This window comes from Chelon labrosus (genome assembly GCF_963514085.1).
Source record: "Chelon labrosus genome assembly, chromosome: 5".
Classification (NCBI taxonomy): Eukaryota; Metazoa; Chordata; class Actinopteri; order Mugiliformes; family Mugilidae; genus Chelon; species Chelon labrosus.
Genome location: NC_140341.1, coordinates 4429599 through 4445031, shown reverse-complemented (window position 1 = coordinate 4445031; position 15433 = coordinate 4429599). Strand labels below are relative to the sequence as shown.

At 40.4% G+C, this 15433-nt stretch overlaps 3 protein-coding genes and 1 pseudogene across 4 annotated transcripts; all 4 read left to right on the top strand.

Annotated features, from left to right (window-relative positions):
- Positions 1-761: 761 nt before the first annotated feature.
- Positions 762-2835, top strand: LOC311488634 (trace amine-associated receptor 13c-like). The gene is made up of 2 exons (XM_084545450.1): positions 762-1409; positions 1647-2835. The coding sequence occupies exons 1-2, from the start codon at positions 1234-1236 to the stop codon at positions 2458-2460; spliced, it is 990 nt and encodes a 329-aa protein (XP_084401576.1). The 5' UTR covers positions 762-1233; the 3' UTR covers positions 2461-2835.
- Positions 2836-5438: 2603 nt separating this feature from the next.
- LOC311488753 (trace amine-associated receptor 13c-like) lies at positions 5439-11618 on the top strand (annotated as a pseudogene). Its single transcript has 2 exons — positions 5439-5611; positions 10522-11618. The product of its transcript is annotated as a trace amine-associated receptor 13c-like (transcript).
- Positions 5746-8362, top strand: LOC311488643 (trace amine-associated receptor 13c-like). Its single transcript, XM_084545458.1, has one exon. The coding sequence runs from the start codon at positions 5940-5942 to the stop codon at positions 6678-6680; it is 741 nt and encodes a 246-aa protein (XP_084401584.1). The 5' UTR covers positions 5746-5939; the 3' UTR covers positions 6681-8362.
- A 2243-nt stretch (positions 11619-13861) lies between the features above and the next one.
- LOC311488636 (trace amine-associated receptor 13c-like) lies at positions 13862-15214 on the top strand. The gene is made up of 2 exons (XM_084545452.1): positions 13862-14137; positions 14393-15214. Exons 1-2 carry the CDS (start codon positions 13962-13964, stop codon positions 15204-15206), a joined length of 990 nt encoding a protein of 329 aa, XP_084401578.1. The 5' UTR covers positions 13862-13961; the 3' UTR covers positions 15207-15214.
- The last annotated feature ends 219 nt before the right edge of the window (positions 15215-15433 follow it).

The following is a 15433-nucleotide window of genomic DNA, read 5'->3' as shown; positions in this document are numbered from 1 at the left end:
TGTTTTTTTTTTTTTTTAATGAAAGATTGCTTACCAACACACAAACCATACATAATTGCTAAAATAAGATAAAAGAGAAGCCTCTCTGCTTTGAATAAATAAATCTGCTCTTTTGCACTGCCTTTTTGCACAAAACCACTACCTCGCCATCTCATAGTTTAAGCAATTATTTATTTGTAGAGTTTTTATTCCACCGTTGGCAACTGTACATATAGAATGTCTTTATATTTCTAGTTTTTTTCTCTATATATTTTTCAGAGCATTGTTATTTTGTATATATTTTTTCAAATGTGTATTGTGTCGTTTTGGTAACTCTTTTTTTAATCATGTCGAAGTCGTCATTGTTTTCTGTACATATATTTGCCAAATTCCGTGCTACTGCGACAAGGAAATTTCCCATACGTGGGATTAATAAACATATCTTATCTTATCTTATCTAAAATAGAGAAACTAAATGTAAAGCAATTTTGGAGCCGTTTGGGACCCACAAGAGGCGACTCTTCCAATGGACCCAAGCCAAAAGAGCTGACTCTTTGAAAAGAGCTAGATTTCACATAGAGAAACCGTATGCCTCCTGAACCCAGACTGGGAAATGGTACCACAGGAATGGGATGTGACTGAAAGTCTGAATAACAGTTCATAATTCAAGTATTTTCATGTCTTTGACCTAAAATCTGTCTCTTCCAGACCTTTGTGCTTCCTCTCTGGTCCCCCACCAATGACTATGAAGCTTACACCATTTAGAATATTTCTGATTTTATGACTGGTGACGTTTTTACGCCATGTTTTCCTTCCCACCTGTACAGTATACATACAGCATACTGTGTGTATACTGTACAGGAGGTAAATTATTCCATACATACAAGGCCCTTTATAACCAAGTTCCATCTTATCTGGAATACCTCATAATACCATATTGCCCCAGTAGAACATTTAAGTAGAGACATAAACATAATTTAGAATCCCACATCACTTTGCAAGCGCAGGCGCGACACAGCTCCAGGCCTTAACCACCGTAACCTGACGTGCATCTGTCCCAGAATTGTAAGAATGAATTAGGGGTGGAAAGTGGATCGGAGATAAGTTAAAAAAACAATGGACAGAAACATTAAAGAAAGGTACTCGTAATTCTACTGAGAATAAAACAGACGAGGGGAGGGACTGAATAACAAGATAAATCAGTGATACGACAGAGAGTTCTGGTCGGAGAGCTGCTGGTACTGCAGCTGTCTGATGATGGAGATCCAGGATGAAGTGGAGCTCTGTTTTCCAAATCTCCTCAACACATCCTGCAGGAAGCCGACACTTCACTGGATTGAAGTTGGGCTCCTGAACATTCTGCTATCGTCCATCTCTGTGATCACTGTGGCTCTCAACCTGATGGTCATCATCTCAGTCTCCCACTTCAGGTAGAGATTCCTTTCTCAACAACTATTACGACTGTTTTGTAATGATTTCTGTGAGATCAAATAGTCATGAATATATGATTGGATGAATGGATGACTGAATTAATTAATTATTATGTAGATTGTTGGTGGTGTATTAGAACCATGGTGGTTTGAATTTCTTAAGCTAGAGTGAACATTTTAACTGACGACGTTTTGACATGATTAATGTGTAACTGATGTTTTTCTGTCTCCTTCCAGGCAGCTCCATACACCCACTAACATCCTCCTCCTCTCTCTGGCTGTGTCAGACTTTCTCGTTGGCCTGCTGTTGATGCCATTAGAAATCATTAGAAAAACAGACTGCTGGAAATTTGGGGATGCCGTATGTGTTCTTTTCTATTTCCTGGCTTCGATCACCATCTGTTCCTCAATAGGGAACTTGGTACTCATATCAGTTGACCGTTATGTAGCTATTTGTTATCCTCTGCATTACCCCACCAGAGTCACTGTGTCAAGAGTCAGACTCAGTGTCTGTCTGTGTTGGCTCTGTTGTGCTTTGTACGGCAGTTTTTATGTGAAGGATGCCCTGACTCAACCAGAGAGAAGTAAATCCTGCTACGGAGAATGTGTGCTTTTCGTTGACTATGTTACAGGAACTATTGATCTTGTTTTAGCCTTCACTGCTCCAGTTATAGTCATCATAATCCTTTATATGATGGTATTTGTGGTGGCTGTGTCTCAGGCTCGTGCCATGCGCTCTCATGTTACAGCTGTCACAGTACAGGCGTCATTGGCTCTAAGAAGAAAGAAATCTGAGTTGAAAGCAGCCAGGACTCTTGGTGTTCTTGTAGTTGTATATCTGATATGTTACTGCCCTTATTACTGTTATGTTGTGTCTGAGGCTGTGCTCAGTACTGCATCTGAATATTTTGTAAGCTTACTGGCTTATTTCAACTTTTGTTTGAACCCCGTGATCTATGCACTGTTTTACCCCTGGTTTAGAAACGCCATTAAACACATTGTCACTCTGCAGATACTACAGCGTGGCTCCCGTGAGGCCAACATACTGTAGAGAGACTGTAACATGGCATTTTAATTTGAGCTCAAGACAAGAGACTAAAATAGTGTTTGCATACGAGCTAATTAGAAACAAGTGAAGTGAAGACCAATGTTTCCTTATGCAACAGGTTTCTACATTCAGCATTTGTTTCATATAACCGAGAGATGTGTAGATTGAACTGTACTGACACATAAACACTTTTGCATTTAATTCAATCCAGTTTAACGGTGCCACAACAAAACATTCTCCAAAATGACCATCCAGTTCAATTACAACAGTCATGGAGGGGGATATAGTGATGAAATTTAACCCTAACTCTAACCCTAATCAGAATGCATTAATTTTACTTTTAAAGCTAATAAACTATTGAGTGTAAAATATACTGTATATAGTATTTACTGTATATGTATGGATATTTCCCTGCTTGGCCCTGTGGGCTGTCTTCATGCCTTAGCTGTTATGAGGACTGCACACATTTGACCAGAGATCTTGGATGTTATTCATGGTATCACCTGTAGCCCGTAAGGTTCTTCATTTTCTACTGTTTGCCCGTCTGTATCTGGACTTCCCACAAGATAAATTCAAATGAATCAGACATGTTAGTCCATCTCTAACCACAGCTTAAAGACATGAAGGCCTGGATGACTTCTAAACTAGAATGATGATTGTATGTGGTTCGAAAATCTTCAGACACACACTAGTCATATATTTATTCTGAATTGTGTCACAGTGACTCCCAATACTACGGGGATTTCTTATTGAACACATAAAACAAGGGACCAGGTCATTGTCAAAATTAGGAATATCCTGTCTCAAAGTAATGTTGACAATGCAAGCATTTCTTACTCTTGGGCTAGGTTACTATCATGCATAATTATCACATTGTCCACATAGCTTTCTAAAAATCCTCCAACTGATCCAAAATGATGCAGTGATGAGAATTAGCATCATATTCTTCCAATATTAGCTCCTCCTCACTGGCTTCCAGGAAAATCCCCCATACATACAAGGCCCGTTATAACTAAGTTCCATCCTATCTGGAATACCTCATAGTACCATATAGCCCCAGTAGAACCCTTAAAGGGGAACTACTGTTTTTTTACAACCTGGACCTTATTTCTGACATAAAATATGATTGTTTACTCACCCATATAACTTTGGTGTCATTTGGAGTCATTCGGATGATATTTAGATCCACATATATCCATATAGTGAGAGTGACTGGGGCACCGAAACACAGCCTCTAAATAACCATTATCTGCTGAGAAACTCGTTCATTTCACCAATATTTTGTTATGATACACTAGTGCTATTCCCCGTTGAGTCCGGAGTTACCTGTTATCTATTCGCGGACATGCAGCGGTTTGTTGTTCTTTGGCCAGCTCTTCCTCTCTGCCTCCGCATCCTCCTTTCAACGAGTTCCTCATCCGTATATTCTGGTTTAAAACAGTAAGGACGTCCATCATGAACAAAGTCGTCGTCCACAACCTCAGAATCGGAAAAATATTCAGCCATGTTGCAAAAAACTAGTAGTAGCAAATTACAGGTAAACAACCGGCGCTCAGAGATGACATCATCCAGGTCAGAGGTCAGTAGGTCCATCTGCAGACCCTGGATGATGATAACAGGTAATTCCTGACTCAACAGGGAATAGCACTAGCGTATCATAACAAAATATTGGTGAAATGAACGAGTGCCGTGGCAGATAATGCGTTATTTAGAGGCTGCATTTCGGTGCCCCAGTCACTCCTACTATATGGATATACACGGATCTAAATATTGTCTGAATGACACCAAATGACACCAAAGTTATATGGGTGAGTAAACTATCGTATTGTATGCAAGAAATAAGGTCCAGATTGTAAAAAACAGTAGTTCCTCTTTAAGTAGAGGCTTAAACATAATTTATAGTCCCACATCACTTTGCAAGCGCAGGCACAACACAGCTCCAGGCCTTAACCACCGTAACTTGACGTCATCTCCCTAGAATTGTAACTAATGTTGCGGCAACGGAGTCCACAGTGGCTGTGATGGGTCTAAAATGCATTTCTTGCTTGATGTGTCTCAGTGCCCAGAAAAGCACAGAAAGTTCTACCTTGTTCAGCATCCTACGCACATCAGCACTTAGGTTTAAATGCTTTTGAAGGCTTAAACCCCAACAGCGTATTTTCTGAGTAGACCGGTTGTAGGAGTACACGTGAGTCTTATTACACTGCTTTGCAACACAAAGATATGTAATATTGGCTCGTTTTCCTGAATAAACAAAGTATAATGTTTCAGTTGCATTTGTTTGATTGGGTTAGAAAATGATGCACATTAAGTTAAGAACTGATAACTGTAAGCTATGAACACTTGGCATGTCCGTCGGGACATGACCACAGAAAAGAAACATGCAGCTCCATAAATCAGAAACTTGCAGTTCCAGGCCAGAGACACTGGAAGAAAGGCGAGGTGGAGGGGAATGGAGACAGAGAGAGGTACACAGGATAATATGCTATATAGTAGATTTCGCATCACTAGTAGAGAGAGTGTCTGCCTCCTCAACTCAGACAGGGACATGGTACCACGGGAGTGGGGCCTGACTCAAAGTTTGAATAACAGTTCATAATTCAGCTATTTTGACATGTCTTTCAACTAAAACCTGTCTCTTCCAGACCTTTGTGCTATCTCTCTGATCCCCCACCAATGACTACCTATCTTACACCATTTAGAAGATTTTTGATTTTATGTCTTCTGATGTTTTTACACCATGTACAGTATACTGTGTGTATTCACGAAACAACATGTGTAGCTTGTAATAACGTTTGAATTTGGGGTAGAAAGTGGATCGGAGGGAAGTTAAAAAAGAACGGACAGAAACATTAAAGAAATGTACTCGCAATTTCCTTCGAGAATAAAACAGAGGAGGGGAGGGACTGAATAACAAGATAAATCAGTGATACGACAGAGAGTTCTGGTCGGAGAGCTGCTGGTACTGCAGCTGTCTGATGATGGAGATCCAGGAGGAAGTGGAGCTCTGTTTTCCACATCTCCTCAACACATCCTGCAGGAAGCCGACACTTGACTGGATTGAAGTTGGGCTCCTGAACATTCTGCTATCGTTCATCTCTGTGATCACTGTGGCTCTCAACCTGCTGGTAATCATCTCAGTCTCCCACTTCAGGTAGAGATTCCTTTCTCAACAACTATTACGACTGTTTTGTAATGACTTCTGTGAGATCAAATTGTCATGAATTTATGATTGGATGAATGGATGACTGAATGAATTAATGCATAATAGCTGAACAATGATTTGACACAGTTTATCTTCTAACAAACTAACATGGCAGTTTCAATATCCTAAGCAAGGGTGAACATTTTAACTGAAGACATTTTGACATGATTAATGTGTAATTGATGTTTTTCTGTCTCCTTCCAGGCAGCTCCATACATGCACTAACATCGTCCTCCTCTCTCTGGCTGTGTCAGACTTTTTCGTGGGCCTGCTGTTGATGCCGGTAGAAATCTTTAGAAAAACAGACTGCTGGAAATTTGGGGATGTCATATGTGTTCTTTATTGTTTACTGGGACCAGTCATTGTCTCTGCTTCAGTAGGACATATAGTACTCATATCAGTTGACCGTCATGTGGCTATTTGTTATCCTCTGCATTACCCCACCAGAGTCACTGTGTCAAGAGTCAGACTCAGTGTCTGTCTGTGTTGGCTCTGTTCTGCTTTGTACGGTAGTTTTTATGTGAAGGATGTACTGACTCAACCAGAGAGAAGTAAATTCTGCTACGGAGAATGTGTGCTTGTCATTGACTATGTTACAGGAACTTTTGATGTCGTTTTATCCTTCACTGCTCCAGTTATGGTCATCATAATCCTTTACATGATGGTATTTGTGGTGGCTGTGTCTCAGGCTCGTGCCATGCGCTCTCATGTTACAGCTGTCACAGTCCAAGTTTCATTGACTCTAACAAGAAAGAAATCTGAGTTGAAAGCAGCCAGGACTCTTGGTGTTCTTGTAGTTGTATATCTGATGTGTTACTGTCCTTATTACTGTTACATTGTGTCTGAGGCTGTGCTCAGTACTACATCAGGAACTTTTGTAGTCTTCTTGGCTTATTTCAACTCTTGTCTAAACCCTGTGATCTATGCACTGTTTTACCCCTGGTTTAGAAACGCCATTAAACACATTGTCACTGTGCAGATACTGCAGCGTGGCTCCCGTGAGGCCAACATACTGTAGAGAGACTGTGACATGGCATTTTTCACAACACTGAACCCTACCCCACAGAAACAGCTCTTGGAAAACCTAACGATGGTCTTATTCTATCAGACAATGCATTGACATCTGTTGTGGCTCTGCTCGATCTCGGTGCAACATTTGATATGATTGATCACAATGTCTTGCTACAGAGACTAGAACAAATGTATGGGATCAAAGAAACTGCACCAGAATGCTTTAGCACATGTGTTTCAGTTTGTTTATAGTCACAGTTTTTTCTTTTTTCATCACTAATGAAGATGAATCACACATGTTAGTCAGTCTCTAACCATGTCTTAAAGACATGAAGCCCTGGATGACTCGTAACTTTCTGCTACTAAACTGAAATGTTTGTATTTGGCTCTAAAATATGGCTCTAATTTGATGGATAGTTGATCTTGTTGAGGAAGGTTGCTGTGCTCTTAAGGTCCCCTAGCTATTGAGCATGGGTGTTATATGACACCTCCTTCTTTAATGAGCTTATCAAGTATTGCTCAATCTCCAGCCCCGCCACTGAGAGTACACTACATATAGTTTTCTACAGTTCTGAGATTTTTCTATATTTCTGCATAAATATGACCCTAACTAAATATTTCCAGTAACTGCTTATCAGTTGTCTTTTGGAGCTTGAATTTTAACCTGTTCCTTCGTACAGAACCTTCAGTTCTGAGATGCTGATGTGTTTTCTCGTGTGAAAAGGTCCTTTCACTACTTTTCTATCAGATTGAGATCAAGAATTTTAACTTGACTGTTCGAAAACATTACATTTGTTCTTCTTTACCCATTCTTTTCTAGAAGTCTTGTGTTGTCTTCTTGCATAACCCTCTTAAGATTCAACTCATGGAGAGATGCCCTTAGACTTGGACTTAGATAAACTTTATTGATCCACGTGGGAAATTGCTTGGCCGGTCATTTTCTTTTAGATTTTTCTCTTGTAGTTCATAATAGGTTGGTCCTTCAATGACGGCAAGATGGCCCAGATGCAGAAAAACAGGCCCAAACCAGGACATTACTACCCTCATGTTTCATGGATGGATGAGGTTCTGACTCTGGAATGCAGTGTAGTTTCATCTCCAAACATGACGCCTCTCATTTAAACCAAACAAGTCTACTTTGGTCTCATCTGTTACTAAAACTTTTTTCCCCAATAGTTTCTGGTTTGTCCACATGATGTTGATTAAACTGCAGACGGGCGGAAATGTTCTTTTTGGAGAGCAGTGTCTTTGTCCTTGCCACACCATGGTTATTCAGTGTTCTCCTGATGGTGGATTCATGAACATTAAAATTAGCTAATGTGTGAGAGGCCTTTAGCTGATTAGAAGTTCCTTAGGGTTCCTTTGTGACCTCTCAGAATATTATGGAGTGAAGTTTGTTGGTCGATCACTGATGATCAACAACTCTTTTTCCGAGCTTCTCAGAAAGCTCCTTCGTCCACCTCATCATACACTTCCACAGAATTCTCTGTTATATAGGTGATTTGTCTTGTTATACCTTCACAACATGTGTTGTAAATATTAGACTGTGACTCATCCCTGAGTTTTTTAAACTAAATGGGGCAAGGGATTACACCTGAGTCTTATTACGTTGATTTGATACACTTCTGAAAGATTTAGACTCTTATTGGGCCTTGAAATTACCTTGTAACCCCAGCAGTGGACTTACTTTTACAACACACAAATATGTAATATTGGCTCATTTTCCTGAATAAACAAATACACAAGTATAATGTTTTAGTTTCATTTGTTTGATTGGGTTAGAGAATTATGCATGACAATAGCTTCAGAATTGATAAAGGTAAGCAATGAACTCTAAGCAGGTTGGTTGGGACATGACCACAAATAAGAAACTCTCGCATGGGTTGACTCTCGCATGGGTTGAGACTTTCGCGTGCGGATTGGATTGGAAAAATGCGAAAGGAATGTCTCAAAATTACGTCAGCGGAAGCAGGGATGAATGTGCGCGTTGGATGATCTGCAAACGTAGATTCAACACTTCACATACGGAAAGTAAGAGTCGCAAATGAAATTTCAAGACAGATGCAAATGCGAGAAGTAATATATTTGTACAAATCGGTATGATTTAATTTGCAAGTTTCCAAACATTTGAATAAATCATTATACCTTTGTGCAAATACCAATTTACAAGTCACGAATCTTGACTTTGCGCTTGCGAATTCTATCATACGTGTGGATTTTGGTGTTTGCGTATACGAATAATATTGCAACATATCTCGCTCCATACACATCCTCCTTTCAACGAGCTCCTCATCCGTATACTCTGGTTTAAAACAATAAGGACGTCCATCATGAACAAAGTCGTCGTCCACAACTTCAGAATCGGAAAAATATTCAGCCATGTTGCAAAAAACTAGCAGTAGCAAATTACAGGTAAACAAGCGGCGCTCAGAGATGACATCATCCAGGTCAGAGATTAGTAGGTCAATCTACAGACCCTGGATGATGATAACAGGTAATTCCTGACTCAACTGGGAATAGCACTAGTGTATCATAACAAAATATTGGTGAAATGAACGAGTTTCGCAGCAGATAATGCGTTATTTAGAGGCTGCGTTTCGGTACCCCAGTCACTCCCACTATATGGATATACACAGATCTAAATATCATCCGAATGACACCAAATGACACCAAAGTTATATGGGTGAGTAAACGATCGTATTTTATGCCAGAAATAAGGTCCAGGTTGTAAAAAACAGTCGTTCCCCTTTAAGAAGAGGCTTAAACATAATTTATAGTCCCACATCACTTTGCAAGCGCAGGCACAACAAACCTCCAGGAATTAACCGCCGTAACCTGACATGCATCTCCCCAGAATTGCAGATAATGTTGCGGCAACGGAGTCCACAGTGGCTGTGATGGGTCTAAAATTAATTTCCTGCTTGATGTGTCTCAGTGGCCGGACAATCACAGAAAGTTCTACCTTGGTCAGCATCCTACGCACATCAGCACTTAGGTTTAAATGCCCAACAGCGTATTTTCTGAGTAGACCGGTTGTAGGAGTACACATGAGTCTTATTACACTGCTTTGCAACACAAAGATATGTAATATTGGCTCGTTTTCCTCAATAAACAAATGCACAAGTATAATGTTTCAGTTGCATTTGTTTGATTGGGTTAGAAAATGATGCACATTAAGATAAGAACTGATAACTGTAAGCTATGAACACTTGGCAGGTTGGTCGGGACAAGACCACAGAAAAGAAACATGCAACTCCGTAAATCAAAAATTGGCAGCTGCAGGCCAGAAACATTAAAGAAAGCTACTCACAATTCTACCGAGAATAAAACAGAGGAGGGGAGGGACGGTATAGCAAGATAAATCAGTGATACGACAGAGAGTTCTGGTCGGAGAGCTGCTGGTACTGCAGCGGTCTGATGATGGAGATCCAGGATGAAGTGGAGCTCTGTTTTCCACATCTCCTCAACACATCCTGCAGGAAGCCGACACTTGACTGGATTGAAGTTGGGCTCCTGAACATTCTGCTATCGTTCATCTCTGTGATCACTGTGGCTCTCAACCTGATGGTCATCATCTCAGTCTCCCACTTCAGGCAGAGATTCCTTTCTCAACAACTATTACGACTGTTTCGTAATGATTTCTGTGAGATCAAACTGTCACGAATTTATGACTGGATGAATGGATGACTGAATGACTTAATGCATAATAACTGAACAATGATTTGACACAGTTTATCTTATAACAAACTACCTTGGCAGTTTCAATATCCTAAGCGAAAGTGACCATTTTAACTGAAGACATTTTGACATGATTAATGTGTAATTGATTCTTTTCTGTCTCCTTCCAGGCAGCTCCATACACCCACTAACATCCTCCTCCTCTCTCTGGCTGTGTCAGACTTTCTCGTGGGCCTGGTGTTGATGCCGGTAGAAATCTTTAGAAAAACAGCCTGCTGGATATTTGGGGATGTCATATGTGTTCTTTATTGTTTACTGGGATCAGTCAGTGTCTGTGCTTCAATAGGGAACATAGTACTCATATCAGTTGACCGTTAAATAGCTATTTGTTATCCTCTGCATTACCCCACCAGAGTCACTGTGTCAAGAGTCAGACTCAGTGTCTGTCTGTGTTGGCTCTGTTCTGCTTTGTACGGCAGTTTTTATGTGAAGGATGTCCTGACTCAACCAGAGAGAATTAAATCCTGCTATGGAGAATGTGTGCCTGTCATTGACTATGTTACAGGAATTATTGATCTTGTTTTAGCCTTCACTGCTCCAGTTATGGTCCTCATAATCCTTTACATGATGGTATTTGTGGTGGCCGTGTCTCAGGCTCGTGCCATGCGCTCTCATGTTACAGCTGTCACCGTCCAGGCTTCATTGACTGTAAGAAGAAGGAAATCTGAGTTGAAAGCAGCCAGGACTCTTGGTGTTCTTGTAGTTGTATATCTGGTATGTTACTGCCCTTACTACTGTTATGTTGTGTCTAAGGCTGTGCTCAGTACTACATTTGAATATTTTGTAATCTTACTGGCTTATTTCAACTTTTGTTTGAACCCTGTGATCTATGCACTGTTTTATCCCTGGTTTAGAAACGCCATTAAACACATTGTCACTCTGCAGATACTGCAGCCTGGCTCCCGTGAGGCCAACATACTGTAGATAGACTGTGACATGGCATTTTAATTTGAACTCAAGACAAGAGACTAAACTAGTGTTTATATACCAGCTAATTAGAAACACAAGTGAAGACCAATGTGTTCTTATGCAACAGGTTTTTACATTCAGCATAACCGAGAGATGTGTAGATTGAACTGTACTGACACATAAACACTTTTGTGTTTAATTCAATCCAGTTTAACGGTGCCACAACAAAACATTCTCCAAAATGACCATGCAGTTCAATTTACCACCTTTCTTAAGCTGTTTCAACATAAACTGAACATTACAACAGTCATGGAGGGGGATATAATGATGAAATTTATATCAGAATGCATTCATTTTACGATTGTACCTCATAAACTCTTGAGTGTTTATAAACACAAAATATACTGTATAGAGTATATACTGTATATGTATGGATATTTCCCTGCTTGGCCCTGTGGGCTGTCTTCATGCCTTAGCTGTTATGAGGACTGCACACATTTGACCAGAAATCTCGGATGTTATTCATGGTATCACCTGGAGCCCTAAAGCTTCTTCTGCTTTTTCTACTGTTTGTCCAACACAACTAACTCTGGCTGCTTTGTCACGACAGGTTTGTCCGTCTGTATCTGGAGTTCCCACAAGATAAATACAAATGAATCAGACATGTTAGTCCATCTCTAACCACGTCTTAAAGACATTAAGGCCTGAATGACTTCTAAACTGAAATGATGATTGTATTTGGTTCGAAAAACTTCCAGACACACACAAGTCATATATTTATTCTGAACTGTGTCACCATGACACCCAATACTACGGGGATTTCTTGTTGAACACATAAAACAAGGGACCAGACCTGCCTTCTTTAACCTATGCAACATTGTCAAAATTAGGAATATCCTGTCTCAAAGTAATGTTGATAGTTCAAGCATTTCTTACTCTTAGGCTAGGTTACTATAATTCATAATTATCACATTGTCCACATAGCTTTCTAAAAATCCTCCAACTGATCCAAAATGCTGCAGTGATGAGAATTAGCATCATATTCTTCCAATATTAGCTCCTGCTCACTGGCTTCCAGAAAAATCCCCCATACATACAAGGCCCTTTATAACTAAGTTCCATCCTATCTGGAATACCTCATAGTACCATATAGCCCCAGTAGAACCCTTAAAGGGGAACTACTGTTTTTTTACAACCTGGACCTTATTTCTGACATAAAATATGATCGTTTACTCACCCATATAACTTTGGTGTCATTTGGAGTCATTCGGATGATATTTAGATTCGCGTATATCCATATAGTGAGAGTGACTGGGGCACCGAAATGCAGACTCTAAATAACCATTATCTGCTGTGAAACTCGTTCATTTCACCAATATTTTGTTATGATACACTAGTGCTATTCCCCGTTAAGTCCGGAGTTACCTGTTATCTATTCGCGGACATGCAGCGGTTTGTTGTTCTTTGGCCAGCTCTTCCTCTCTGCCTCCGTATCCTCCTTTCAACGAGCTCCTCATCCGTATATTCTGGGTTTAAAACAGTAAGGACGTCCATCATGAACAAAGTCATCGTCCACAACCTCAGAATCGGAAAAATATTCAGCCATGTTGCAAAAAACTAGTAGTAGCAAATTACAGGTAAACAAGCGGTGCTCAGAGATGACATCATCCAGGTCAGAGGTCAGTAGGTCAATCTACAGACCCTGGATGATGATAACAAGTAATTCCTGACTACAGGGAATAGCACTAGCGTATCATAACAAAAATATTGGTGAAATGAACGAGTGCTGTGGCAGATAATGCGTTATTTAGAGGCTGCATTTCGGTGCCCCAGTCACTCCCACTATATGGATATACACAGATCTAAATATTGTCTGAATGACACCAAATGACACCAAAGTGATATGGGTGAGTAAACTATCGTATTTTATGCCAGAAATAAGGTCCAGGTTGTAAAAAACAGTAATTCCCCTTTAAGTAGAGGCTTAAACATAATTTATAGTCCCACATCACTTTGCAAGCGCAGGCACAACACAGCTCCAGGAATTAACCGCCGTAACCTGACATGCATCTCCCCAGAATTGCAGATAATGTTGCGGCAACGGAGTCCACAGTGGCTGTGATGGGTCTAAAATGCATTTTCTGCTTGATGTGTCTCAGTGGCCAGACAAGCACAGAAAGTTCTACCTTGGTCAGCATCCTACGCACATCAGCACTTAGGTTTAAATGCCCAACAGCGTATTCTCTGAGTAGACCGGTTGTAGGAGTACACATGAGTCTTATTACACTGCTTTGCAACACAAAAATATGTAATATTGGGTCGTTTTCTTCAATAAACAAATGCACAAGTATAATGTTTCAGTTGCATTTGTTTGATTGGGTTAGAAAATGATGCACATTAAGTTAAGAACTGATAACTGTAAGCTATGAACACTTTGCAGGTTGGTCGGGACAAGACCACAGAAAAGAAACATGCAACTCCGTAAATCAGAAACTTTCAGCTCCAGGCCAGAAACATTAAAGAAAGGTACTCGCAATTCTACAGAGAATAAAACAGAGGAGGGGAGGGACGGTATAACAAGATAAATCAGTGATACGACAGAGAGTTCTGGTCGGAGAGCTGCTGGTACTGCAGCTGTCTGATGATGGAGATCCAGGATGAAGTGGAGCTCTGTTTTCCACATCTCCTCAACACATCCTGCAGGAAGCCGACACTTGACTGGATTGAAGTTGGGCTCCTGAACATTCTGCTATCGTTCATCTCTGTGATCACTGTGGCTCTCAACCTGATGGTCATCATCTCAGTCTCCCACTTCAGGCAGAGATTCCTTTCTCAACAACTATTACAACTGTTTCGTAATGATTTCTGTGAGATCAAATTGTCACGAATTTATGACTGGATGAATGTGTGACTGAATGACTTAATGCATAATAACTGAACAATGATTTGACACAGTTTATCTGCTAACAAACTACCTTGGCAGTTTCAATATCCTAAGCTAAAGTGACCATTTTAACTGAAGACATTTTGACATGATTAATGTGTAATTGATGTTTTTCTATCTCCTTCCAGGCAGCTCCATACAACCACTAATATCCTCCTCCTCTCTCTGGCTGTGTCAGACTTTCTCGTGGGCCTGGTGTTGATGCCGGCAGAAATCTTTAGAAAAACAGCCTGCTGGATATTTGGGGATGTCATATGTGTTCTTTATTGTTTACTGGGATCAATCAGTGTCTCTGCTTCAGTAGGACATATTATACTCATATCAGCTGACCGTTATGTAGCTATTTGTTATCCTCTGCATTACCCCACCAGAGTCACTGTGTCAAGAGTCAGACTCAGTGTCTGTCTGTGTTGGCTCTGTTCAGCTTTGTACAGCAGTTTTTTTTTGAAGGATGTCCTGACTCATCCAGACAGAAGTAAAACCTGCTTCGGAGAATGTGTGCTTGTCACTGACGATGTTACAGGAATTATTGATGTCGTTTTAGCCTTCACTGCTCCAGTTATGGTCATCATAATCCTTTACATGATGGTATTTGTGGTGGCCGTGTCTCAGGCTCGTGCCATGCGCTCTCATGTTACAGCTGTCACCGTCCAGGCTTCATTGAGTCTGACAAGAAAGAAATCTGAGTTGAAAGCAGCCAGGACTCTTGGTGTTCTTGTAGTTGTATATCTGATATGTTACTGCCCTTACTACTGTTATGTTGTGTCTGAGGCTGTGCTCAGTACTACATCTGAATATTTTGTAATCTTACTGGCTTATTTCAACTTTTGTTTGAACCCCGTGATCTATGCACTGTTTTACCCCTGGTTTAGAAACGCCATTAAACACATTGTCACTCTGCAGATACTGCAGCCTGGCTCCCGTGAGGCCAACATACTGTAGAGAGACTGTGAGGCCTGACATGGCATTTTAATTTGAGCTCAAGACAAGAGACTAAACTAGTGTTTGTATACCAGCTAATTAGAAACACAAGTGAAGACCAATGTGTTCTTATGCAACAGGTTTCTACATTCAGCATTTGTTTCATATAACCGAGAGATGTGTAGATTGAACTGTACTGACACATAAACACTTTTGTGTTTAATTCAATCCAGTTTAACGGTGCCACA

Bases quoted from the DNA above. Each gene is read 5' to 3' on its own strand.
- LOC311488643 (XM_084545458.1), top strand. From the start codon at position 5,940: ATGCCGGTAGAAATCTTTAGAAAAACAGACTGCTGGAAATTTGGGGAT.
- LOC311488634 (XM_084545450.1), top strand. From the start codon at position 1,234: ATGATGGAGATCCAGGATGAAGTGGAGCTCTGTTTTCCAAATCTCCTC. The intron at 1,410-1,646 runs GTAGAGATTCCT...GTCTCCTTCCAG, and splicing joins ATCTCAGTCTCCCACTTCAG to GCAGCTCCATACACCCACTA.
- LOC311488636 (XM_084545452.1), top strand. From the start codon at position 13,962: ATGATGGAGATCCAGGATGAAGTGGAGCTCTGTTTTCCACATCTCCTC. The intron at 14,138-14,392 runs GCAGAGATTCCT...ATCTCCTTCCAG, and splicing joins ATCTCAGTCTCCCACTTCAG to GCAGCTCCATACAACCACTA.